This window comes from Microcebus murinus, chromosome X (genome assembly GCF_040939455.1).
Source record: "Microcebus murinus isolate Inina chromosome X, M.murinus_Inina_mat1.0, whole genome shotgun sequence".
Taxonomy (NCBI): domain Eukaryota; kingdom Metazoa; phylum Chordata; class Mammalia; order Primates; family Cheirogaleidae; genus Microcebus; species Microcebus murinus.
The window spans coordinates 92,261,855-92,289,101 of NC_134136.1; the positions used below are offsets into that span (position 1 = coordinate 92,261,855).

Below are 27,247 nucleotides of genomic sequence, written 5' to 3' on the forward strand. Positions count from 1 at the left end.
TTTTTTTTTTTTTTTTTGAGACAGAGTCTCACTTTGTTGCCCAGGCTAGAGTGAGTGCCGTGGCGTCAGCCTAGCTCACAGCAACCTCAAACTCCTGGGCTCGAGTGATCCTTCTGCCTCAGCCTCCCTAGTAGCTGGGACTACAGGCATGCGCCACCATGCCCGGCTAATTTTTTATATATATATCAGTTGGCCAATTAATTTCTTTGTATTTATAGTAGAGACGGGGTCTCACTCTTGCTCAGGCTGGTTTTGAACTCCTGACCTTGAGCAATCCGCCCGCCTCGGCCTCCCAAGAGCTAGGATTACAGGCGTGAGCCACAGCGCCCGGCCAAGGCACTTTTTTTTTTGAGACAGAGTCTCACTCTGTTGCCCAGGCTAGAGTGCCCTGGCGTCAGCCTAGCTCACAGCAACCTCAAATTCCTGGGCTCAAGCAATCCTCCTGCCTCAGCTTCCCGAGTAGCTGGGACTACAGACACACACCACCGTGCCTGGCTAATTTTTTCTGTTTTTAGTTGTTTGGCTAATTTCTTTCTATTTTTAGTAGACACGGGGTCTTGCTCTTGCTCAGGGTGGTTTTGAACTCCTGACCTTGAGCGCTCCTTCCGCCTCCTCCGCCTCCCAGAGTGCTAGGATTGCAGGTGTGAGCCACAGCGCCCGGCCCAAGGCACTTTTTAAAACCTTGGGAGCAGACATGCCTTACACTTGATGTACTTGACTGAACCACCCCCCTCTCAAAGAACCAAAATCTGTTTTCCAAACAGATTTCAAAATCATAAGAAATTCCAATGTTGGCTTACATAAGCAGATATAAATCTGAGAAAGTAAATGAGAGAAAAAGTTAAAAGCATTAACAATAAAAAATTCAAAAGCCATCTCCATTTCATAAACATGAGCTGTTCTTAAATTATTATAATAGTTTATAAGGTGACATTGTGTAAGAAAAATGCATTCTGCTTGTCAATAGGAAACATTCCAATATTAACTTTGTAAGGTGACATTGTATAAGAAAATGCATTCAAAGTGTCTGCATTTAAAATTGTTACATTCCCAGCTGGCCCACAAAAGTCTGGTTATTCACGGCAAGCCTGAAGAATGGTGCTAAGAGAACGATTTAAAATATTACAAGCCATTTAGATCATTTTTATGAGAAAAATTCCATTCTACAGAAGACACTCAATCACATTTTACCATTAGAGTACAATCTTTAGTGTTGCTTTTGTCAGGAAATCTGCCCAAAGAACATGAAATATATCTGATCTGGTATTAAGTATGTGGAAATGTCATCTTGGGGCTAAAGATGTTTTAGGGCCTTGAAGCAAACCCTTCCCCAAACACCTTAGAAAAATGTTACCGTGATGAGGAATCTCCCTGTTTCGTATCAACATCTGCAAAGAGTGCAAGAGAAATGGGATCTCAAAACAGGCTGCGCGCAGAAAGACGCGCAAGCAGCTAAGAAGTCAAAAGTGACAGGAAAGGTGACTTTCTAGGAAGGTGACTAAAGAACCCGAGAGGAGGCTGTTCATCCCTATTACTTCATTTTATGTTGCTCTGGAGATACTGCAGCTGCCTGTGCCTCATACCACCCCCCATTAAGGATGTAGGGAACAGAAAGCAAGCTGATAGCAAGCCGAGTATCAGAGATGACGTCAGAGGCAGGCAGTCCCCGTCACACTTGAGCACAGTCAAGGAAGAAGCAGCTAGATGGAGTCGATACTATAGCTCACTCAAGTCCCATCTCCCCAGGTGTGGATAGGACAGGTGAGTCCACTGGGTCCCATGTCCCAGGGAGGCGGGGCGCTTGCCGGAAGGTGCCCTGGGCCCACTCTCTTACTCTTGTGAAGCCTCAGGCTAAGTGCTTTCTTTTAGCTCATGTATATTGCTTGTTTTTAGGAAGCTGGGTTGAGTGGGCTGATCGCAATAAATTTTGGGATGAAACAAAAGGGCAAGCACATGGGCACAAGAGGCCAACCAATCAATGTAAAGGGCAAGCGTGTGGACAGGTTATGCACCTAGGGTATAAAGGGCTCCGTTCTACAGTGCCAGGGTCTTTGTCCCAATAGAGGCCGCCGTATTGGTGCCCTGGGACTTAGACCCTAGCTCGAGCTAGTCAATAAAACTCCTTTTGATGATTTCAGCCTCAGTGACTCTGTCTCTTTGTTCTGTGGTCCTACGGTTTCCTGCTCTAACACTCTCTTTCCCTCTTGGACCCACAGGTGTCTCTCTTATGTGCCCCATCGGCCAGTGGCCCTCAGCTTAGTGTGTGAGGGAAGCTTCAGACACCACTGGGAGCTGCTTGAGGACAAGGAGGGGAGTCGGCTTTGCAGGCCCATCCCCCACAGGCAGAGGTGAAGGGGAGCCTGTCTCAACCTTGACCTCAGGTCCCAAGCAAGCTCCCCAACCTCATGTTCACCAGAGCCCCTGGCCTCTGAGCAGCACTGGCCCTCCATGATGAAGGCTGCTCTTCTGAACTCTGTTTGCCTCCCTCCATCTCTCTACAGGCTGTACTGAGGTGACAGCAGCAAGAGAACGCACACTGCACACTGCCATTACCAATTAACTGCCATTACTGCCAACATGACGCAGAGGGACCAATGTACAATACCTCCTATGCTTGAGGACTATAGTGAGCTGAATGACAGTCTCCCTAAAAAAATTCATCCCCCCAAACCTGTGAATATGATTTTGTTTGGAAAAAGGGTCTTTGCAGGCCGGGTGTGGTGGCTCACACCTGTAACCCTAGCACTCTGTGATGCCAAGGCGGGTGGATCCCTCAAGGGCAGGAGTTCGAAACAAGCCTGAGCAAGAGTGAGACCCCATCTCTACTATAAATAGAAATAAATTAATTGTCCAACTGAAAATATATACAGAAAAAACTAGCCGGACATGGTGGTGCATGCCTGTTGTCCCAGCTACTCGGGAGGCCCAGGCAGGAGGATCACTTGAGCCCAGGAATTTGAGGTTGCTGTGAGCTAGACTGACGCGATGGCACTCTAGCCTGGGCAACAGAGTGAGATTCTGTCTCAAAATTAATAATAATAAAAAAAAAAGAGTCCTTGCAGATGAAATTAAGGCTCTCCAGGTGAGATCATCCTGGATTAGGGCAATCCCTAAATCCAATGATAAGCATCCTCACAAAAGAAGAGAAGAGACAAGGCCGGGCGCTGTGGCTCACGCCTGTAATCCTAGCTCTTGGGAGGCCGAGGCGGGCGGATTGCTCGAGGTCAGGAGTTCAAAACCAGCCTGAGCAAGAGCGAGACCCCGTCTCTACTATAAACAGAAAGAAATTAATTGGCCAACTGATATATATATATAAAAAAAAAAAAATTAGCCGGGCATAGTGGCGCATGCCTGTAGTCCCAGCTACCCGGGAGGCTGAGGCAGAAGGATCACTCGAGCCCAGGAGTTTGAGGTTGCTGTGAGCTAGGCTGACGCCACGGCACTCACTCTAGCCTGGGCAACAAAGTGAGACTCTGTCTCAAAAAAAAAAAAGAAGAGAAGAGACAGAGACAGGAGGGAGAAGGTGACATGAAGACAGAGGCAGAGATTGGAGTGATACGGCCACAAACCAAGCAATGCCAAGCGTTGCCACCAGCCACCAGAACCTAGGAGAGAGGCGTGGGACAAATTATTCAGAGGCAATTCCTGTGGATGCCTTGATTTTGGGCTTCCAACCTCCAGGACTGTTAGAAAAGACATTTGTGTTGTTTTAAGCCACCCAGTTTGTGGTCATCTCTCACAACAACCACAGGAAACAAATATAAAGGCAACACATTTGGCTTTACAAAGCATACAGTATAATTTATAGCTATTCCCAAGAAAAAGAGTTAAAATATTAAAATTTCTAGTGCTTAAAGAGGATCAGCCCCAAACTACTCAGAAAGTTCCTACAAAATGAGTGATTTCATAAGCATATCATGGAGGGCAGGGGATTAATTATATCATCACGCATTAGAGAATCTAACTTTAGAAACTGCACTTTATTCCCAATTCAATTTTTCCCAGAAAGGCTGAAGCATTTTTTAAAAACTTTAAGTGAAGCTGGGTGTGGTGATTCACGCCTTTAATCCCAGCACTCTGGGAGGCTGAGGTGGGAGGACCTCTGAAGGTCAGGAGTTCGAGACCAGCCTGAGCAATAGTGAGACCTTGTCTCTACTAAAAAAATAGAAAGAAATTAGCTGGACAACTAAAAAATATATAGAAAAAATTAGCCGGGCATGGTGGTGCATGCCTGTAGTCCCGGCTACTTGGGAGGCTGAGGCAGGAGGATCGCTTGAGCCCAGGAGTTTGAGGTTGCTGTGAGCTAGGCTGATGCCACGGCACTCTAGCCCAAGTGACAGAGTGAGACTCTGTCTCAAAAAAAACCTTTAAGTGAAAGAGCACAATAACTTCAATTTGATTACTCATCTACCAAGGTCAGTGGTTTTGTCACCATCAAATATGACTTTAATTATTGTGACCAACATCACCAACCAATGCTTAGTGCCTAACTCCATGTTAAATCTTTACATGTTTTCTCTCATAACTGCCGCTAGGTGGGCACTGGTATCCCACATTATATATGGACAGGAGAATAAGCCCAGAGAGGTTAAGTAATCCATCCAGATTCACACAGCTAGTAAGAGGGAGAGCCGGGATCTGAATCCAGAACCTACATATGTAACTGCTGCACCCACTGAGTCTGTCCTAAGCTGCACAAGAAGTTGGGCAGTCTAAGACCGTGCATCACACTTCAACTATGTTTAGTAAAAGAAAACTAGTGATGGGGGTTTCATTTCCATATGACTTCAAATTAGACAAAACTTGCTTAAATCCAGCCCAGTAGGCCGGGCGCGGTGGCTCAAGCCTGTAATCCTAGCTCTCTGGGAGGCCGAGGCGGGTGGATTGCTCGAGGTCGGGAGTTCGAAACCAGCCTGAGCAAGAGCGAGACCCCGTCTCTACTATAAATAGAAAGAAACTAATTGGCCAACTAATATATATACAAAAAAGCTGGGCATGGTGGCTCATGCCTGTAGTCCCAGCTACTTGGGAGGCTGAGACAGAAGGATTGCTTGAGCCCAGGAGTTTGAGGTTGCTGTGAGCTAGGCTGACGCCATGGCACTCACTCTAGCCTAGGCAACAAAGCGAGACTCTGTCTCAAAAAAATAAAAAATAAAAAAAAAATAAAAAAATAAATAAAAAATCCAGCCCAGTGCGGTGGCTCACACCTGTAATACTAGCACCCTGGGAGGCCGAGGCAGGAGGATGGACTGAGCTCAGGAATTCGAAACCAGCCTGAGCAAGAGTGAGACCCCTGTCTCTACTAAAAAAAAAAAAGAAAGAAATTAATTGGCCAACTAAAAATATATAGAAAAAATTAGCCAGGCATGGTGGCGCATGCCTGTAGTCCCAGCTATTTGGGAGGCTGAGGCAGGAGGATCACTTGAGCCCAGGAGTCTGAAGTTGCTATGATCTAGGCTGATGCCATGGCACTCTAGCCCATGAAAGAGTGAGACTCTGTCTCAAAAAAGAAAAAAAAACTTGCTTAAATCCATATGGCTGTCTTAAAACTAAAACCTATCAGGAGTTTTAATAAAGACACTGAATAGTTAATAACTGCAGAATGGAACAATGGCATGGCCAAAACTTCCCATTCAAAAAGGTTTTCTTGGCCGGGCGTGGTGGCTCACGCCTGTAATCCTAGCATTCTGGGAGTCCGAGGCGGGCAGATTGCTCGAGGTCAGGAGTTCAAAACCAGCCTGAGCAAGAGTGAGACCCCCGCCTCTACTATAAATAGAAAGAAATTAATTGGCCAACTAATATATATAGAAAAAAAATAAAATAAAAAAAGTCTGTGTCTCAAAAAAAAAAAAAAAGACAAAAAGGTTTTCTTCAGGAAATGTTAGCCAAATCTTAAAACAAAACAAAAAAAGAAGCCTGGAATATTTGAACTGTTCAAAATATTCAGAAACTATGAAATAAACTAAGAAATCAAAATCCTTCTAGATTTTAAAAAATTCCTTCCAGAATCTGAATTCCTTCAATACATTTGGCTTAAGCACAACAAAATCAAAGGCTCTAGAAATCTTCAAAGAATATAGTAAAACATCATAACAGTGTGCTACATCTTTAGACATATCCAGACCAAAAGGTACACACAACAGAATGCGAAAGATGACATGCCTACTCTTTAAAGTAGGTCTTAGTCCTACCCTCCAATCCAAGAATTCTTAAAAATTACTTAAGTAATTTCTTTTACATACCTGTCAGCCATATTTTTCCACTTGAAAAGCAAATTACTTGCAGAATCACCAATGGGCAGGTCCAATCTCTCTTTAAAATATTTAACAATGCCTTGTTCCTCCAAAAGCACAGGCACTCGGTATGTGGAAGAAACATCATGGATACATATGACCTATTCAATGATGAGAAAACACCATACTTAGATGAATCCACTCAAACATCTCAAACATGCCACAAGAATGAGATTGAAACTCAAGAGAGACTGGCAGTTCATTTACACTGATTAAAAAGAAAGAAAAAAACAAACAAGAAAACCCAGCAACCTAAACAAGAGTCAGAATTAACACATAGTTAGTATGATTTAATTACAAAACTCTTTGATTTCGTTATCCTACTCCTGGAAGCATGGATGCCATGGTATAATAATAAAAAAAATACATATATACCTGGTCTTTGTCCCTAGTTCCTGACAGACCTTCAAAAATCTTCAGCATTTCCTGAGTGCTAGCAGTGTCTTTGTTATGCAAATAGAGACTCCAGGTGGCCCCTATAGATAATTTCAGGATGCAGCTGGTCACCAAAAAAAAGCAGCCCAGTGATTAGAGGGCTGGAATGTTGAGCCATCAACCTGACTTCCGGGGAGGAAAGGGGGGACTGGAGATTGAGTTCAACCAAATGGCCAATAATTCGATCAATCATGCCTACATAATAAAACTCCAATAATACTGAAGACCAAGGCTCAGAGGAGCTTCCCAATTGGTGAATACATTAAGGTGCCTGGAGGGTGGTGCACCCTGACTCATAAAAAGCTCCCGTGCTGGGGACCCTCCTAGACCTTGCCCTTTGCACCTTTTGTAATAAGACAGTCATTGTAAATATAGCACTTCTCTAAGTTTTGTGTGTCCCTCTAGTGGACTATCAAACCCGAGGGGATTGTGGGAAGCCCCAAATTTGTAATCAGCAGGCAGAAGCAGGGATAGCTTAAGGACACTGGAAACTTGTGGCCCATGTCTGAAGAGGGGGGCAGTCTTGTAAGGGATTGAGCCCTTAAACCTGTGGAGTCTGAGGCTCACTGAGTAGTTACTGTTAGAATCCAATGACAAGACCCCTGCTAGTGACAGAGACTTGGTGTTGGAATATAGGTGTTTTATATGTCAATATCCAATACACAAGGCCCCAGGCACCATCTTCTAAGTCTGAGTCAAAGCAGAAGCAGTGAATACATACACCTTGTCTTCTCAATGTGCATATTCAGTTTGTTTGTTCATTCATTTGTTGTTGGGGCTGAAAGAGGCAACCTTGCAAAAATAACAAGAAAATATCTAATCCCACCATTTCCTCAGTAACAGTTAAAGATCAATCCTATGAGTTCTCTCACTAACAGGTACCCTGCAGGAGTCCTGTTTTGCACAATTTCTGAAAAGAGCTGAATAGATGGAAAAGACATGTAAATCTCTCTCTTTTGAAAATTGTTTTTTTGAGAATGCGCATTTTACAGCCTAAAGAGTTCCAGAGTAAGCAGCAGGAGAACAAGCTACAGCCTGGGCCATATCTGCAGGGCAGAGTCACATCTCCTGCAAAGGCAAGGAAACCAACTCTGGGACTTTGACATCCTGCAGCAGCTTTTGTTATCAACTGACAGCCATCCTACTGTTTTCCTCTTCCTCTCCCTTAAAATTAGCAAGCCACTTGGCCTGAATACTGGCACCCCCTTCTCTTTCTTTGGGATGCCAGCCATCATCTCCCCGCTCTCTTTCCCTCCCCCCTTTCACTCTCTCACTCTCTTTCTCTCCTCTAAGAAGACAAAATAAATTTTACTTTTATATATCCGAATCTCTGCATAAGAAATCTTTCTCTCTGCCAGGCGCGGTGGCTCACGCCTGTAATCCTAGCACTTTGGGAGGCCGAGGCGGGCGGATTGCTCAAGGTCAGGAGTTTGAAACCAGCCTGAGCGAGACCCCGTCTCTACCAAAAATAGAAATAAATTAATTGACCAACTAAAAATATATACAAAAAATTAGCCGGGCATGGTGGCGCATGCCTGTAGTCCCAGCTACTCGGGAGGCTGAGGCAGGAGGATCGCTTGAGCCCCGGAGATTGAGGTTGCTGTGAGCTAGGCTGACAGCCATGGCACTCACTCTAGCCTGGGCAACAAAGTGAGACTCTGTCTCAAAAAAAAAAGAAAAAAAAAGAAATCTTTCTCTCCATGCACCATGAGCACCTACCAGTCTTTCCACCCTAACACCTGCTACTGTAGTTGCTTTTGTCTGCAAACTCCTTCCTTTTGCTCCCTTCCTTTGGGTAAATTTACAAGCACAGATTGACCACAGTAAAATTAATTACACCTGCTGGAGGAGACATGCACCTTTGAATACCAGGAGGTGCCTGGCTGGGGTCGTTTTTCACACCTTCTCAAGTATTAATACATCCAAGGGGCTGCTGCTTGCAGCCATTGAAGGATCTTCCATATCCTAAGGAAATGCCAAAACATGTTCTGCCAACTCTACTCTGTTCAGTATCCCCAATTCCTAGCTATAAAATCAAGGGTTCCTGAGCTGTTTGAATATTGCCAACTTGATATTCAGACTACAGTGCCTCACTTATGCGTTCACCAATGCAATTCAAAGTGCAGAGATGTCACTGATAGGCGGGGACTCCATCCCAATTACCCATTAAAACTAAATCTCAGGCGGGCGCAGTGGCTCACACCTAGCACTCTGGGAGGCCGAGGTGAGGTCAGGAGTTCGAAACCAGCCTGAGCAAAAGCAAGACCCCGTCTCTAATATAAATAGAAAGAAATTAATTGGCCAACTAATGTATATAAAAAAAATTAGCCGGGCATAGTGGCGCATGCCTGTAGTCCCAGCTACTCAGGAGGCTGAGGCAGGAGGATCACTTGAGCCCAGGAGTTTGAGGTTGCTGTGAGCTAGGCTGACGCCACGGCACTCACTCTAGCCTGGACAACAAAGTAAGACTCTGCTCAAATAAATAAATAAATAAATAAATATAAACTAATGTGCAGACTGATAGGACAATGCATTCTTCAGAATCTATAGCTATATAGACTCTATATGGTCTAAAGTTTACACTGTATCTTCTGTTTCCAGAGCTCTCAGCAATCCAACTCAAAGAGCTTTATTTTCCTATTTCAGAAACATTGAGCAAGCCATATTTGCTAAATACACACACAAAGTACTATTTACCAATAGGAAGGGTACCAAAAACAACTGAACAAAAACAAAATGGGATGACAAAATACAAATACAAAAAAGTCCCTTTAAATCTGTCATCACATTTTTCATAATTTCAGACTTTCGCACTGACTCTGAAGCATCAGGCAGGGGGCTCTTCATCAGACTGCCTCCTGAGACCCAGAAATCCAATTTGATGGTTTTTGGACTTCAGAGAACCCAGAGCTAATTTGAAGAAAAGGTTTCCGCCAAATCTCACCCTTTTCCTGAGTGCTGTTTCTATGACTCTTTTTAAACTATAGCCAACTCTGATCCCTTGTACCCAAGTGCTTATTGGAAACAAGAGACAGAAATAAGACAAGGAAAGAAAAAAGAAAAGCTAGCTGTCAGAACCCCCAGGGGGAAAGTCCTGCAGAACAGAGGACCTGAGCCCGAATCATGGTACAGTTTCTATGACAATGAAGTGAACTGAGGTTGGTATTGCAATCGGAAGAGCTAGCGTGAATGTCAATGTACTCCAGTGGTTTGGGGTGAGTTAAGCTGTCGCAGGTACAAAGCAGAAATGAGTGAAAGCAATAAGTATCCCCAAAAGAAAGACAGGATTGAGACAGCAGGGAGACTTCACATGGTTCTCCCTCTAGACGTTTGTTTGACAGTGAGTTAAAAAGCCCACCCTGGTTTTGCACCTGTAACTTAAGGAGCAATCATGCAAAGAAAATTACATGCTATCTAAGGAATCAGAAGTGTCAAGATTCTTCACGTAAGAGCGAGGGAGCCATGGTTGGAAAGGAGTTCCCGAACGCTTGCATAAATGCTTCCAAAATTAATACGATAATGGAAGAGATGCATCAGCAGAAGTGCCTGCCAACCAATGAAATCTAAAGAGCAGTACCAACCTGTTCAGGGTTGACGTGACAAAACATAGAAATCTTCTCCTTCACTGCCATCTCGATGGGCGTTGAACTTCGGCAGACAATCTGTCAAAGCCAGTTATGCACAAGTCAGCAGCCAGGAACCCAGCTGTTCAAGGTGCCATTCGTTTTCAGCAGGACATTATATTCATTTCTTTTTACTACAAGAGACTTTACCAAGCATGCACATGTTCACTGTGGGCATTCCACTGTACTGCTAGAAATTGGCCCAAGCGCTAATCTAAGTGAGTATGATCAAATTCAGTACAAATGTACCAATAAGAGCTCGAAACATCAAAAAGTCTCTGGGGAACAAGGCTCACAAGGGTCACTTCGTTAGCTATAAGAAGAAAACTCGATCAGGACTGACAGACTTTTTCCTCTAAAGGGCCAGATGGGAAAATTGTAGGTTTCCAGGTCATGCAGTCACTGTCTTAATCCTGAACTGTGTGCAGTATGAAAGCAGCTACAGACATACATATACAAATGGGTGTGACTGTGTGCCAATAAAACTTTATTTACAAAAACAGGCAGGTCACCTGCTGGCCCTTAATTGCCGACGCCTGATGTAGACTGTTGGCAATGTAGACTATTGGATTACCTGCTATAAGGATACATTACTGTTGAGAATAAAAATAAGAGCATTGGCCGGGCGCTGTGGCTCACGCCTGTAATCCTAGCTCTTGGGAGGCCGAGGCGGGCGGATTGCTCAAGGTCAGGAGTTCAAAACCAGCCTGAGCGAGACCCCGTCTCTACTATAAATAGAAAGAAATTAATTGGCCAACTGATATATATATATAAAATTAGCCGGGCATGGTGGCGCATGCCTGTAGTCCCAGCTACTCGGGAGGCTGAGGCAGAAGGATCACTCGAGCCCAGGAGTTTGAGGTTGCTGTGAGCTAGGCTGACGCCATGGCACTCACTCTAGCCTGGGCAACAAAGCGAGACTCTGTCTCAAAAAAAAAAAAAAAATTAAGAGCATTGATACCCATCCTAGCAGGGTCACAGGAAAAGCCCAAGTCCCCTTCTTCAATCTAAAGGGTCCAGGAATCATATAAATAACAGGACATCACACTTGTCCACCTGTCAATGTGGCCCATCAAATGAGTGCCTGGGAAAGAACAAATGGCCAACTTAAGCAACACTTAAGGATAAAGGAATAAGCCTTCCCTGGCTCCCAGATACAAAAAGCTCATTATCATAGGAACCATTGGAGAGCTACCAAGGACTTACACGATCCTATTAATTAAGAAATGGAGGCTCTGTTCCAAGTGACCTTTGGGATGAATTAATCCGTTGCCCTCAACTCACCAGATCTGGAGACAGGCCTAACCCCCTCAGCGCACGGACACTGTTTTGCGTGGGTTTGGTTTTTTGTTCTCCAGTAGCACTGGGCTGAAAAGAAAGGGGTTCCTATCAGGACATGGGATATTAGCTGTTCTGCATTATTAACGGCTTCCCAGTTTCAAACATGAGATTGACATAGAATATCATAGGAAAACGTATTAAAATTGCTGCCTACATACTTATCTGGAAAGCCCACCTGTGGGACAAGGCTAACATGGATATTACAGAAATTCTCTCTTTTCGCCTTAAACTGGAATTGTCTGAACGCTTCCACGAACGGCATCCCTTCAATGTCTCCAATGGTGCCTCCCAGCTGGGAATGCAAAACAAAACAGAAACACAAGTGACCAAACATCTTCCATGGTACACAAACCATTAGAAAAACTCGTGATAAACAGAACATAAGAACTGAAGTTTGTAAATATGCTCAAAACGATTGAATTGTACGCTTAAAACAGGACACGCTTGAAGCTCTTACTCAAGGGGGAAGGGGGGCACGGGCAATATATGTAACCTTAAGACTTGTACCCACATAATATGCTAAAATAAATATACAAAAAATAATAATAATACGTTAATATAAATGAAACCTCAATAAAGCTGTTAAAAAGAAGAAAATTATGGTACAAAAGCTGGGCGCGGTGGCTCATGCCTGTAATCCTAGCACTCTGGGAGGCCGAGGCGGGCAGATTGCTTGAGGTCAGGAGTTTGAAACCAGCCTGAGCAAGAGCGAGACCCCATCTCTAGTATAAATAGAAAGAAATTAATTGGCCAACTAATATATATAGAAAAAATTAGCTGGTATGGTGGCGCATGCCTGTAGTCCCAGCTACTCGGGGGGCTGAGGCAGGAGGATCGCTCAAGCCCAGGAGTTTGAGGTTGCTGTGAGCTAGGCTGACGCCACGGCACTCACTGTAGTCTGGGCAACAAAGTGAGACTCTGTCTCAAAAAAAAAGAAAAGAAAGAAAATTATGGTACATTTAAGAGGGAGATGCAGTAAAGGGAAGAGAAAATGAAAACTAGAAAGTACAATAAAAGTAAAGAAGGTGAAATAAGAAGAAACGGACGGAGTGTAACATAGTCCAATAAACAGGTAAGCCAGCGAGGCTGACCATCAGGAAGGGAGAAGAAAGCCAGATCATAGAGAGCTTAAAAAAAGAGAAAGGAGGCCCAGTGCGGTGGCTCATGCCTGTAATCCCAGCACTCTGGGAGGCCCAGGTGGGAGAATAGCTTGAGCTCAGGTGTTCAAGATCAGCCTGAGCTAGAGCGAGACCCTGTCTCTACTAAAAATAGAAATTAATTGGCCAACTAAAAATATATAGAACCCCCATAATATGCTGAAATAAAAAATAAAAATATATAGAAAAAATTAGCCGGGCATGGTGGCACATGCCTGTAATCCCAGGTACTCGGGAGGCTGAGGAAGGAGGATCGCTTGAGCCAAGGAGTTTGAGGTTGCTGTGAGCTAGGCTGACACCATGGCACTCTAGCCCAGGCAACAGAGTGAGACTCTGTCTCAAAAAAAAAAAAAAGAAGAAGAAAATTTGAGCACTGAGTGGAATGATCTCGATGTTGGGGAGGAAGGGATCACAGTGGGCCCAGTTCCAGAATCTGCAATCTTCTCTGGCTTCAGCTACCTGGATGGATTCCAAATCTACTTCTAGTCCTGCCTCTCTTCACAGCACGTTTGAGCTTTGAAGCCACTTGTCTTTGACATCTTGGGTGGCTCAATGATTACTCAAACTTAACAAGTCCCAAACTGAACTCTCTTGTTCCCCCACTCCACCCCAGGGCCTGTTTCTCTTGGTGCTTCCTCATCTCAGCAAATAGCATCTCTTCCCACTAACCAATTCAAACTAGAAACCATCCTCAATCCCCACCCTCATCCTCTCCCAACCCAGTGCAGAGGATCGGACCTCCAAAACCTCTTGCCAAGCTCTGCACTGTGCTCTATCTCACCGGCGACCACCCTAGACACCCTGTCAACCACATCTTTTGCCTGTATCATTGTAATAATCTAACCCAGGGGGTGGCAAACTATGGCCCGGTGCCCATTTTTACAAGTTTTTTTTTGTTTTTCTTTTTGAGACACGGTCTCACTCTGTTGCCCGGGCCAGAGTACCATGGCATCAGCCTAGCTCACAGCAACCTCAAACTCCTGGGCTCAAGAGATCCTCCTGCCTCAACTTCCCAAAGCTGGGACTACAGGCATGTGCCACCATGCCCGGCTAATTCTGTCTATATATTCTTAGTTGGCCAATTAATTTCTTTGTATTTTTAGTAGAGATGGGGTCTCGCTCTTGCTCAGGCTGGTCTTGAACTCCTGACCTTTAGCAATCCACAGGCCTTGGCCTCCCAGATTACAGGCGTGAGCCACTGTGGCACGGCCCATTTTTACAAGTTTTATTGGCATGCAGCTATGCCCATTCACTTACATTGTGGCTGCTTCTGCACCACAATGGCAGAATTGAATGGTTGTGACTGATACTCTCTGACCCACAGAGCTAACCATACTACAGGCCCTTTAGAGAAAAAGGTTGCAGACCCTCCAGTCTAAATGTCTCCCAGCTGCCACCCTCCCCCATCCTACCATCAAGCTATTTGTCTCTCTCTAGCAGAGTGACCTTTTAAAAATTCAGAATATGTCTCTCCCACACTTACACCCTTCAGTGCCTCCCTGCTTCGCTACAACATGGAAACTAGTTAACGCAGCCAACGAAAGGCCCTCACGACCTGGCCCTTGCAGAAGTCTCCCTAGTCCTGTCTGGCACCCCTCCCCACTGGCCTCTCCGGTGCTCAGAGGAGCCACGCACTTCCCTCCTGCCCCTCAATTCCGCCCGCCTTCCTTCTAAACCTGCAGCCACCTGCCTTTATCCTTCAGCCCGGGGAATGATGCATCCTCCTCCAAAAGGCTGACGCTGACCACCCACCTAAAGCAACCTGCATTCCACTACCCCTGGTTCACAGCACCCTGTCTGTGCCCATGCTAGGAACAAGTGGCCACTATTTCATTTCTGTCTTTGTTTCCTGTCTTTCTACCCCACCAGGCTGTAAGCCCTGCTAGGACACAAGCCCAGTGCCCTGCACACAGCACTGGGGTTTTAGGTTAGTGCTCAGGACAGGACAGAAAGGTCTCAAGGCTGGGCGCGGTGGCTCACGCCTGTAATCCTAGCTCTCTGGGAGGCTGAGGCGGGAGGATCGCTCCAGGTCAGGAGTTCGAAACCAGCCTGACCAAGAGCAAGACCTTGTCTCTACTATAAATAAAAAGAAATTAATTGACCAACTAATATATATAGAAAAAAAAAATTAGCCGGCCATGGTGCCTGTAGTCCCAGCTACTTAGGAGGCTGAGGCAGGAGAATTGCTTGAGCCCGGGAGACTGAGGTTGCTGTGAGCTAGGCTGACGCCACGGCACTCACTCAACTCACTCTCACCTGGGCAACAAAGTGAGACTCTGTCTCAAAAAAAAAAAAAAAAAAAAAGGAAAGGTCTCAAAATTCAATATAGGCTCTAGGTAGCAATGTCCTAGTACCTGTTATAATAATTGTAATGGAACGAAACACAGTGGTCTCAGGACCACGTTGCTGGGGAAGAAATTATTCTTTTCTAACTTTAATTCAGATAATAAAACATAATTAAAATGTAAGCTTCCTGGAACAGATAGAAATAGATGACCTTTCTGTAAGAGAATGGCAAACTCAGTTATGAAACTCCAAGAAGCAAAAATCTACCACATGCCATCAGGATCTTGGCAGGGGTGGGGAAGTGTAAAAGTGCTCCCTGACTACAATGCACCAGAATCTGATAAAAAGAAATGTATTTCCTTTAAGGTAAAAAAGAGGTCTGCACTTAAACTAAAGCGAATGGGGCCACCTTCAGTTTTTTAATCAGGGTCTTCCATTAGTCAACAGTGAATGCAAAAAAGAGGCCAACTTCAAACGTTATCCGCTTCCGCCCTCCTCTGGCCTGTAGTGGTACTGCATTCTCCCTGCCAATTAGGAAGTTCCGGTTACTGAGTCACAATTATTATGACCACTGTGTTCTGAAACTTTCAGTACTGTTACTATAAGAGTCCTAAGGTGTTTTCCCAAACAACAGGAAAAATGCAATCCATAACAATACTTTAAGATGTATCCAAAGCTGAAATTGAAGCAGCTGCAAATTTATGAGATGTGCAAAGTTGGCTTTGCCTTCAATGAAGGAATCTTCTTTTGGGGGTGAATAAAAGAAATCTTTTATTCCTTTAAGCCAGGCATAAATTATTTCAGGTTCATGCATAGATGGCCTGTACTAGTATGAATAAAGCCTTTCAGCTCCACTGGTGTGAGAAGTTGAGACTTCACCCACAAAAAGGCTTTGGAAGCCAGGCATGGTGGCTCACACCTATAATCCCAGCACCTTAGGAGGAGATGGGAGGGATAGCTTAAGCAAAGAGTTTGAGAACAGCCTAGACAACATAGCAAGACCCTGTCTCTACAAGAAATTTTTATTTAAATTAGGCTGGTGTGGTAGTGAACACCTGTAGTCAATAGGCTGAAACAGGAGGATTGTTTGAGCCCAGGAGTTCGAGACTGAAATGAGCTATTATTACTGTGCCACTGACTTCCAGCCTGGGCAACAGAGCAAGACCTTTTCTCTAAAAGGAAAGAAAGAAAGAAAGGAACGAAAGAAAGAAAGGAACGAAAGAAAGGAAAGAAAGGAAGGAAGGAAGGAAGGAAGGAAGGAAGGAAGGAAGGAAGGAAGGAAGGAAGGAAGGAAGGAAGGAAGGAAGGAAGGAAGGAAGAAAGAAAGAAAGAAAGAAAGAAAGAAAGAAAGAAAGAAAGAAAGAAAGAAAGAAAGAAAGAAAGAAAGAAAGAAAGAAAAAGAGGCCGGTCCAGTGGCTCACCCCTGTAATCCTAGCACTCTGGGAGGCCAAGGCCAGCAGATTGCTCAAGGTCAGGAGTTCGAAACCAGTCTGAGCAAGAGCGAGACCCCATCTCTACTAAAAATAGAAAGAAAACTAATTGGCCAACTAATATATATAGAAAAAATTAGGCAGGGCGAGGTGGCTCACGCCTGTAATCCTAGTTCTCTGGGAGGCCGAGGCGGGCGGATTGCTCGAGGTCAGGAGTTCAAAACCAGCCTGAGCAAGAGCAAGACCCCGTCTCTACTATAAATAGAAAGAAATTAATTGGCCAACTGATATATATATGTAAAAAATTAGCCGGACATGGTGGCACATGCCTGTAGTCCCAGCTACTCGGGAGGCTGAGGCAGGAGGATCGCTTGAGCCCAGGAGTTTGAGGTTGCTGTGAGCTAGGCTGACGCCACGGCACTCACTCTAGCCTGGGCGACAAAGTGAGACTCTGTCTCAAAAAAAAAAAAAAAAAGAAAAAATTAGCCGGGCATGGTGGCACATGCCTGTAGTCCCAGCTACGCGGGAGGCTGAGGCAGGAGGATTACTTAAGCCCAGGAGTTTGAGGTTGCAGTGAGCTAGGCTAACGCCATGGCACTCACTCTAGCCTGGGCAACAAAGTGAGACTCTGTCTCAAAAAAAAATTAAAATTAAAAAAAAAGAAAAAGGGCCGGGCGCGGTGGCTCAAGCCTGTAATCCTAGCACTTTGGGAAGCTGAGGCGGGCGGATTGCTCGAGGTCAGGAGTTCGAAACCAGCCTGAGCAAGAGCAAGACCCCGTCTCTACTATAAATAGAAAGAAATTAATTGGCCAACTAATATATATATATAAAAAAAAAAATTAGCCGGGCATGGTGGTGCATGCCTGTAGTCCCAGCTACTTGGGAGGCTGAGGCAGAAGGATTGCTTGAGCCCAGGAGTTTGAGGTTGCTGTGAGCTAGGCTGACGCCACCGAACTCACTCTAGCCTGGGCAACAAGCGAGTAATGATTATTAAACCAAAATAAAACAAAAATTAAAAAAAAAAAAAAAGAAAAGAAAAAGAAAAAAAATGACTTTGGAGACTTTTCAATAACTCCTACATGCCTAAAACTAAAAGTCAGCTTTGGCAGTCCTCCTTCAAAAACTTAAATAGTACACAGACACAGTTGTTGAAAATGACTTAAAATGAACTAAAAAGGATGTCTGACCTAGTGTCCAATAAGCATCAGAGTTATATGGAGAAGAAGGAGTTTTGTTTGTCAGTTTCTCAATTTCCATAAAATTAAAACTCTAGCTGATGAGCTCCTGGAGAACAGAAGTCACATCACATTTGTCCTCACTTCCTCAGCACCTGTCATCGGGTATACTACATATTAGGTGCTAAATTAATAGTTGTTAAGCTGAATGAGTAAATTAAAGGTCAGAATAAGAAATGAATAAAAAAAATAAGCCACGCATGGTGGTACATGCTTGTAGTCCCAGATGTTCAGGAGGCTGAGGTAGGAGGATCCCTTGAGCCCAGGTGTGCAAGGCCAGCCTGGACAGCATAGCAAGACCCTATGTCTAAAAAAACCAAAAATCAAAAATTAAATATCAAAGACCTAGACATTAAAAAAGGAATAATGTGCCAGGTATAGACCTAAAATGTTTGCTTATTGTTTGTTTAGATGGAAACTTCAATTTAATTTGCTATGTCATTGAGCATTTTTTATTCCACTGCACAAGTAGAATATTCAACTATCACAGTTTGAATCTACAGTATACTGTTTTCTTTGTAAAAAGATAACAAAGAGAGTCAAGTGTACAGGCCCCAGATTGAAATCACTGTGTATTTTGCATTCCTTTTTTTTTATTATTATAATAAGTCTTTGAAGCCTGAGATGTATTTTAAACTCACAGAACATATCAATTTGGACAGGCCACATTTCACATGCTCAATAGCTTCATGTGGTCAGTGGCTAGCGTACTGGGCAACGACGTACCGTACAATAAATAACCAGCATACACCAAAGGTGAGATGCCCTGTACTCTCTGCAGGCTCGAATGAAATCAGTCTTGGGCTGAGCTGTAAGATACTGAAACTACTAAACGGCACCTTCATGTTGACATTAAATTAGAGTTTTTGTAAAAATCAAACAATCGGCCAGGCGCAGTGGCTCACGCCTGTAATCCTAGCACTCTGGGAGGCCAAGGTGGGCAGATCCTTTGAGCTCAAGAGTCCGAGACCAACCTAAGCAAGAGTGAGAGCCCATCTCTACTAAAAATAGAAAGAAATTAGCTAGACAACTAGGAATATATAGAAAAAATTAGCCGGGCATGGTGGCACATGCCTGTAGTCCCAGCTACTCTGGAGGATGAGGCAGAAGGATTGCTTGAGCCCAGGAGTTTGAGGTTGCTGTGAGCTAGGCTGACATCACGGAACTCTAGCCCAGGCAACAGAGTGAGACTCTGTCTCAAAAAAAAAATCAAAACAATGCATGCAGCATACGGTTAAAAATCAAATTGTAGAGAAGAGTGTACAACAAAAAACAAGAGTCCTGGCCGGGCGCAGTGGCTCACACCTGTAATCCTAGCTCTCTGGGAGGCCGAGGCGGGCGGATTGCTTGAGGTCAGGAGTTCGAAACCAGCATGAGCAAGAGCAAGACCCCGTCTCTACTATAAATAGAAAGAAATTAATTGGCCAACTAACATATATAGAAAAAATTAGCCGGGCACGGTGGCGCATGCCTGTAGTCCCAGCTACTCGGGAGGCTGAGGCAGAAGGATTGCTTGAGCCCAGGAGTTTGAGGTTGCTGTGAGCTAGGCTGATGCCACGGCACTCACTCTAGCCTGGACAACAAAGTGAGACTCTGTCAAAAAAAAAAAAAAAAAAAAAAAAAAAACAAGAGTCCCCTGCCCGGTAAATTCCCTCTTCCAAGTCTGGATTTCCCAAGATGAAATGCCTAAAAGTTCTCTGTTGGAGATTTCTTCTGCTGGTTACCTCCATATTTTCAAATAGCATCCAGCTCAGCTCCTTCTAGACGTACCCATCCTACACACCCTCTCGAGAATGCAAGTTGATCTCCTGTGGTTCCCCCAGCCCCAGAGCCCAATCTCAATTTTCTCCTCCCTCCCCTCCGGATCCCTGTATCCCCTCCACCTCTCCAGTCCTATTTTCCAAGCTGGTGACATCTACATCGGCTTTCCTGCCTTCTGAGAGGCATCTTGGGGACCGATCCCCAAAACCGAAAATAAGTCAATAGATGGACCCTGTGAGCTTCCTTCGCTGCAGAGTCAAGCTGACCACTGAGCTTCCATCTCTTTTTTTTTTTAAAGGAAGCAAGCCTAGTTATGCAGGTATGTTCAGTTTGCAAAACTTTATCAAGCTATACACCTAGGATATGTGCACTGTTCTGTGTTTGTTATACGCCAATTTTACAAATTACAGAGGAAGCATTCCTTCTTTCCTCAGTGTAAATTGTGAAGGAAGAAACACCAAGGGAGAGAAAATTTTGTATAGCACACTACATTATATAATACATTTATGTTAAGTTTGTCTACTATTATTCCAGCAATATAATATGTAGTTAATATGTGATAACATAGTATGTTTTTTTTTTCCACTGAGGCATTTTATTTGTAAGTATGTATTACACCCCTAGAAAAAGAATCCCAGAATTTTCCCTCCTGTGTTTTCTTCTTGCTTCTTCATGGTCCATGATGCCAGCTGAAGTTGTCAATACAATGAAACCAAACTGGCAGGATGGGAGCAGATTATTCTGCCATTTTTCTAGATCTTTGAGTTGCACATCGAATCTGGGGCTGATCACTCCACACTTGTTTAACCTGCCTGTGAGGTTCACAACAATTTTCCCAGCTCTGTCATCAGCAATGATTTCAAATTCGCCAATGTAACCATGCTTCATCATCACAGTTAGAAACCGGACAATGACTTTGGAGCACGGCCTTATAAGAACCTGGCGTTTGCCTCTCTTTTCGGCATTGTTGGTGCTCTTAAGAGCATGAGCCAGGACATTCATGCGCACCATTATGGCGGCGCGGAAAGATGGCGGAAAGCAACATAGTACGTTTCTAGTAAGTTTATCAAATCTACTGTTAATAAAATGAATCTTCTACACAGCAGGTATCTGCTAACACTTATAATGATGACAATAACAGCTATTGTGTATTTACTGAGTACTTCCTAAACGCCAGACATTAACAAGTGCTTTCTAGCTGAAAATGTGGTTCCTTAAAAAAAAAAAAAAAAAACAAGTGCTTTCTATTATTGCATTTAATCCTCACAAAAACCTTGTTATTATCACCTTGTTATTATTACAATATTACATTATTCCTATATCATTATAAATATGCACACTAAAGCCGTGAGAAATAATTTGCCAAAAGTCATACAGCTATCTTAACAGTGGCTAATAATTTTAAGGACTTACTATAGCTCTGACACCATTCTAAGCACTAAGTGTAGTCACTTATTTAACCCTCAAAACAATTAGTTAAGTATTATAATTATCGCCACCTAGCAGATGAATAAACTGAGGCACGGAGAAGTTAAGCAAACTTGTCCAGAGTCACCCAGCTAGTTGGGCTACAAACCCAGGCAGTCTGACTCCAGACTCTTTTTTTTTTTTCTGTTGCCCAGGCTAGAGTGCTGTGGTGTCAGCCTAGCTCACAGCAACCTGGAACTCCTGGGCTCAAGCAATCCTCCTGCTTCAGCCTCCCAAGTAGTTGGGATTACAGGCATGGGTTACCATGCCTGGCTAATTTTAAATATATATATATATATTTTTTTTTTTAAGCTGCCCAGCCAATTTCTTTCTATATTTTTTTTTAGTAGAGTCGGGGGTCTTGCTCTTGCTCAGGCTGCTCTCGAACTCCTGAGCTCAAACGATCTACCCGCGTCAGCCTCCCAGAGTGCTGAGATTACAGGCATGAGCCACCGCGCCCGGCCTGAATCCAGACTCTTACCCACTAAGTTATACATGGCCTGGGGCTCATGGTGGCTATTTGAACCCAGGCAGCCTGACTCTAGGAACCAAGTTGTTCATTATTCTGTTCTCCTCCTTGGCAATTAGGTCAACTGGCATTAACATGAGGAGAACATGGATGTTATTCTCATTCTGCACATGAAGAGGAAGGGAAGAAGGTGAAAGCATTGAACAAGTGCAAGTTCAAATACTACTTTCTTTCTTTAAACAGCTGATACTCACTTATCTGAGCATCTGACTTCCCTAACTCAGGGTCTCTCTATGTCAAAATCACTTTGCAGGCTGGGCATGGTGGCTCACACCTGTAATACTAGCTCTCTGGGAGGCCGAGGTGGATGGATCGTTTGAGCTCAGAAGTTCGAAACCAACCTGAGCAAGAGGAAGACCCCATCTCTAGTATAAATAGAAAGAAATTAATTGGCCAACTAATATATATATAGAAAAAAATTAGCCAGGCATGGTGGCGCATGCCTGTAGTCCCAGCTACTCTGGAGGCTGAGCAGGAGGATTGCTTGAGCCCAGGAGATTGAGGTTGCTGTGAGCTAGGCTGATGTCACGGCACTCACTCTAGCCTGGGCAACAAAGTAAAACTCTGTTACAAAAAAAAAAAAAAAAAAAAAAAAGAAAGCACTTTGCAAATAGTTTTCGAATAGAACACACTTGAATGTAGTTTGTCACGTGTGGACATACACATCTGTAAGCCCTTCAAGGCCAGAGACTGTGCCATCCCAGGCTCAGCATAGAAGAGGCCCTAAGGTTGACTCGATGATCACCTGATCTATCTCCAAACACACATAACTGCACACCCATCCCAGGAGTATGCGTGACTACCTGTTTAATGACAATGTTGCCCACTGCCTTGTGACCACAAGGGCAGGAGCCATCTGTGCTGTTCTCTGCTATCAACCCACCTCTTAGCCCAGTGCCAGATGCTTAAAGACCTGGCAGGTTATAAGTTTATAAAGAAAAGTTCCATGCTTGCCTCAATGACGCATATTTGGGGTTCTTCCTTATTACCATCCACGGGCACCTTGGCTTGGTTCATAACCCACTCCTGGACCGCATCGGTAATGTGAGGGACAACTGCAGAAAGAAGTGATAATTAGCAAACCCTTATTCCATGCTCAGGAGAAAGGAATGTACTCAGACCTCCCAAATAACCTGAAAGTCACATGACAAATGAGGCAAGCTACAGTCCTCATGCTATGAACTTCCCTCGTTGAAATCAATATGTACTGATGCAATTTATGTTTAAGTTTAATAATTTAAATGTTAGGTGGGGCCAGGCGCGGTGGCTCATCCCTGTAAACCTAGAACTCTGGGAGGCCGAAGCGGGTGGATTGCTCAAGGTCACGAGTTCGAAACCAGCCTGAGCAAGAGTGAGACCCTGTCTCTACTAAAATTAGAAAGAAAATTAATTGGCCAATTAAAAATATATAGAAAAAATTAGCCAGGCATGGTGGTGCATGCCTGTAGTCCCAGCTACTGGGGAGGCTGAGGCAGGAGGATCCCTTGAGCCCATGAGTTTGAGGTTGCTGTGAGCTAGGCTGATGCCATGGAACTGTAGCCCGGGCAACAGAGTGAGACTCTGTCTTGAAAATAAAATGTTAGGATATTGCTCTTGAAATCCACCAATCCCAGAGACAGAGAAACAGCAGAATGCCATCTTTGATAAAACTAGAAAGTACCCATAATGCCAGCTAAAAACTGTGTAAGGAGGGCAGCCAGCAAACTGAATACGACACTTCATGGGGCAGGAGGCAGAGCAGCCACCAGGAGGACCCCGCCAAGCCACCAGTCCATGGGAAAGGGTCCACTCCAAGGTCACAGAGGAGGCCTGGATGCTGACCAGGGGCCCTGACAGGGTGTGACCAGGCCCATGGCTGCTAATGTCACCTTTAGAGGCCAAAAGGGTACATTTCCGCAGGCACGTAAGACCCAGGGGTTTCTATCATGGTGAATGAGCCCGAACCTGGTGATAAGACAAAAAGGAGACATACCGGTCGGATGGGAGGGACTCAACACATCCTCCTAACTTGATGCATGAAGCAGTAATGGTGGCCTTTGGGAGGCTGAGAGGAAGGAGCACGGCCACCTCCCCCCTATTCTCCCTCCCTTGAGGCAGGAGACAGGCATCTCCCACTGGTGAACTTAGAACCACCCACTGCACAAGCCCACCTAGACCCGGCTTGCTGGGCTCTGCCTCCACCCGGGCAGCTCCAGGGGTCCTTGTCCTCTCCCCATCCATGGGACGTGACAGGTGTGAGGTGGCCACTCTCCCTCCAATAGCTCTTCCCAAGACTTACAGGTGGGGGGAAACTATGCAAAAGCACAGTTGCAGCTGAGATCTAAGAACACTGTCTAGTTTCAGTAGTAGCATAGCTAATGTTTCTGATCACCATGTTTGAACTCCTATGTCTCCTTCTTAGCTGGTCCCTTAAAGGGAAAGAGGAATTATCACCATTACCCCACCATATAGGAACGTATGGATACAAGACTTTACAGGGTCTGGGGAAGGGTATTCCTCTAAGACAAAAGAGAATCATACCACCCAGGGAAAGGGTTGGTGAAGAGTCAGGAATCGGCTGACCATGCCGCCTGCCGCTCCAGTCCCTCCCCAACACTGACATTCTTCAAAGATGAGTAATCATCCATGCAAAGGTACAGGGGAAAAAAAAAAGAGAAAATGAACACACTAAATAATACACAGACAAAACAAAAAACATCTAGGTCCGGCCTGGTGGCTCACGCCTGTAATCCCAGCACTCTGGGAGGCCCAGGCCGGAGGATCACTTGAGCTCAGGAGTTCGAGACCAGCCTGAGCAAGAGTGGGACCCCGTCTCTACTAAAAATACAAAAATTAGGCTGGGCGTGGTAGCTCACGCCTGTAATCCTAGCACTTTGGGAGGCCGAGGCAGGCAGATTGCTCAAGGTCAGGAGTTCGAAACCAGCCTGAGCGAGACCCCGTCTCTACCAAAAATAGAAATAAATTAATTGACCAACTAAAAAAAAAATATATATACAAAAAATTAGCCGGGCATGGTGGCGCATGCCTGTAGTCCCAGCTACTCAGGACGCTGAGGCAGTAGGATCGCTGAGCCCCAGAGATTGAGGTTGCTGTGAGCCAGGCTGACGCCACGGCACTCACTCTAGCCTGGGCAACAAAGTGAGACTCTGTCTCAAAAAAAAAAAAAAAAAATACAAAAATTAGCTGGGCGTGGTGGCTCCTGTAGTCCCAGCTACTGGGGAGGCTCAGGCAGCAGAATCGCTTGGGCCCAGGAGTTTGAGGTTGCTATGAGCTAGGCTGATGCCACAGCACACTAGCCCAGGAGACAGACCAAGACTCTGTCTCAAAAAAAAAAAAAAAAAAAAAAATCTGCAGTCCAATTAGGTAAATGTGATGAATAAATGTCTCTCCACGGATTTTCCAATGCTAAAAGAGAGAGACACTAAGGAGAATAATGGCGTGAGTAAAAAAGACAAAAAGACTAATGAAAATATAATCAGGCACATAGAGGATGAACTTGATATTTTTGAGGAAAGTGAGAAGGAAACGACCTAAAAAGAATTAGAACTTGTAAAACACAGGGACCGTGACATTTTCACTTCTATTTTTGAGCAGTGTGCTGGTGCTCAGCACAGATCATGTTTGTGGAATATAATACCTTGTACTGTTTTCCCCAAGTAATCGCCACGCCTCTCTTTATTGATCACATGCTGATATATCTTCCCGGTGGTGATGTTGTTATCTTTATACAGATTAATATCCAAAAATCTTTCATAATTTCCAAGATCTAAATCAACTTCTCCACCATCATTTAAGACGAACACTTCACCTAGGATAAAAAGGCAATGTAAAAATTCGAAATTTGCTTGCAATAGATTATTTTTCAAAGATGGACATATTTTTATTAAGGAGCTAGTAAAAGATGTATTTCCAAGCCATATTCTATCACCATCGCTTTATTTTGATGGTGAAATTTAACAATTCAATTCTACCGATGAAAATACATCAAAAACCTAGCACTCTGGGAGGCTGAGGCAGGTAGATTGTATGAGCTCAGGAATTGGATACCAGCCTGAGCAAGAGTGAGACCCTGTCTCTACTAAAAATAGAAATTAGCCGAGTGTGGAGGCACATGCGTATAGTCCCAGCTACTTGGGAGGCTGAGGCAGGAGGATCCCTTGAGCCCAGGAGTTTGAGGTTGCTGTAAGCTAGGCTGATGCCATGGCACTCTAGCCAGGACAACAGAGTGAGACTCTCTCAAAAAAAAAAAAAAAAACAAGAAAAAGAAAATACATCAAAACATTCTGGTATGCTATTTATCATAGTATGTTTTTAAATCCTATTGAAACTGTGTCCTCAAGATTTAGCTTTTCCAAACTCATCATATGCAACATTAAAAAAGGACTTTAAAAGAGCAATTTTAAAAACAAATAGCAATTTCCTTCAAAGCATCAGTATCCTGGGGTCTGGAAGAAGCATAAGGAAGTTCTGCTTGATTCCCATCTTGGTTAAAGCCACAGTTTGACAGTAGATGGCAAAGCAGGGCCACAGCTAGCCCACGGGGCAACCTGGTGAAAGGGAAGACAAAGCGAGTGTGTGCCATAAGCCACCAGCACAACAGCACGGTGATAAAGGACATAGGTGTAGACTTCATCGCATAAGGAGCATCCGCCTTGATTACTGGGCACATCTCTAGATCTCTATTGTCACTTGAGGGCATTGACCAGAGTTAAATGCTCCAAAGCCACCTCCTAAGACTCTAACCTCCCCATGATTAAAGAAACTATATCATTTACTCCTACTGCTAGATGTTCACATCAAAAAAGAAGACTTAATCAGAAATATTTTATACCTTCCTTTATGTCTCCCTTATAAGTTACATAACTGGGGTCTGCAAGATTAACTTTAAGGACACAAGAGCAAATTGATGGCCAGGTGCAGTGGCCCACGCCTGTAATCCTACCATTCTGAGGCCAAGGCAGGAGGATCGAGTGAGGCCAGGAGTTCGATACCAGCCTAAACAAGAGTGACATCCCATCTCTACTAAAAATAGAAAAAATTAGCCAGGCATGATTTAGGATGCCCATAGTCGTAGCTACTTGAGAGGCTGAGGATTGCCTGAGCCCAGGAGTTGAAGGTTGCAGTCAGCTATGACGGCACCAGGCGACAGAGAAAGACTTTGTCTCAAAAAAAAGGAGCAAACTGATGAAACTACAATATTTTTATATTTCCCAAATTGCATTTCCAGTTCAAATTCCATTTCCTAACATTAGCCAGGAATAACCCAATCTATGGAAAAGTACTGAGAACCTGTCTCAAAAAGAAAGAAAGGAAAAAATAAATTGAAAGAAAAATTGGTATAACACATGCATTAGTCGATTGTGTTTCATAGAAACCCCAAAATCACAGCAACTTACAAGAAACATTATTTATTTCTCCCTCGTGTTACATCGAGGCTGTAGTCGTTTGTGAGTCTATTCTGTGTCTTCTCATTCCAGACCCCAGGCTAGATGAGAAATCCCAGTACAGAGCAGGCTGTTCTCATAGCAGATAGCAGAAGCACAAGAGAGGCTTAGCCAAACCATGCAGCTGCATTTAAACGTTCTTCTTCAATGAGGCATGTCACATTCACCAATGTCCCATAGGACAAAACAAATTGCATGGCCAAAAAGGGTGACCGACCTTGTTGGTTTTCCCAAGAGTAAGGGACT

At 44.2% G+C, this 27,247-nt stretch overlaps 1 protein-coding gene and 1 pseudogene across 6 annotated transcripts in view; both read right to left on the bottom strand.

Annotated features, from left to right (window-relative positions):
* The window catches only part of CTPS2 (CTP synthase 2), a 115,901-nt gene that overhangs the window by 74,335 nt on the left and 14,319 nt on the right, over positions 1-27,247 (bottom strand). For all 6 annotated transcript variants that reach the window (XM_012784737.2, XM_012784736.3, XM_012784735.3 and 3 more), the window contains 6 exons: positions 25,195-25,365; positions 22,512-22,612; positions 11,868-11,984; positions 11,636-11,719; positions 10,310-10,390; positions 6,243-6,394 (listed from right to left, as the gene is read on the bottom strand). In XM_012784737.2, the coding sequence (XP_012640191.1) occupies positions 6,243-6,394; positions 10,310-10,390; positions 11,636-11,719; positions 11,868-11,984; positions 22,512-22,612; positions 25,195-25,365 (706 nt within the window). The remainder of the gene's footprint in view (positions 1-6,242; positions 6,395-10,309; positions 10,391-11,635; positions 11,720-11,867; positions 11,985-22,511; positions 22,613-25,194; positions 25,366-27,247) is intronic.
* Positions 19,842-20,752, bottom strand: LOC105882401 (small ribosomal subunit protein uS8-like; annotated as a pseudogene).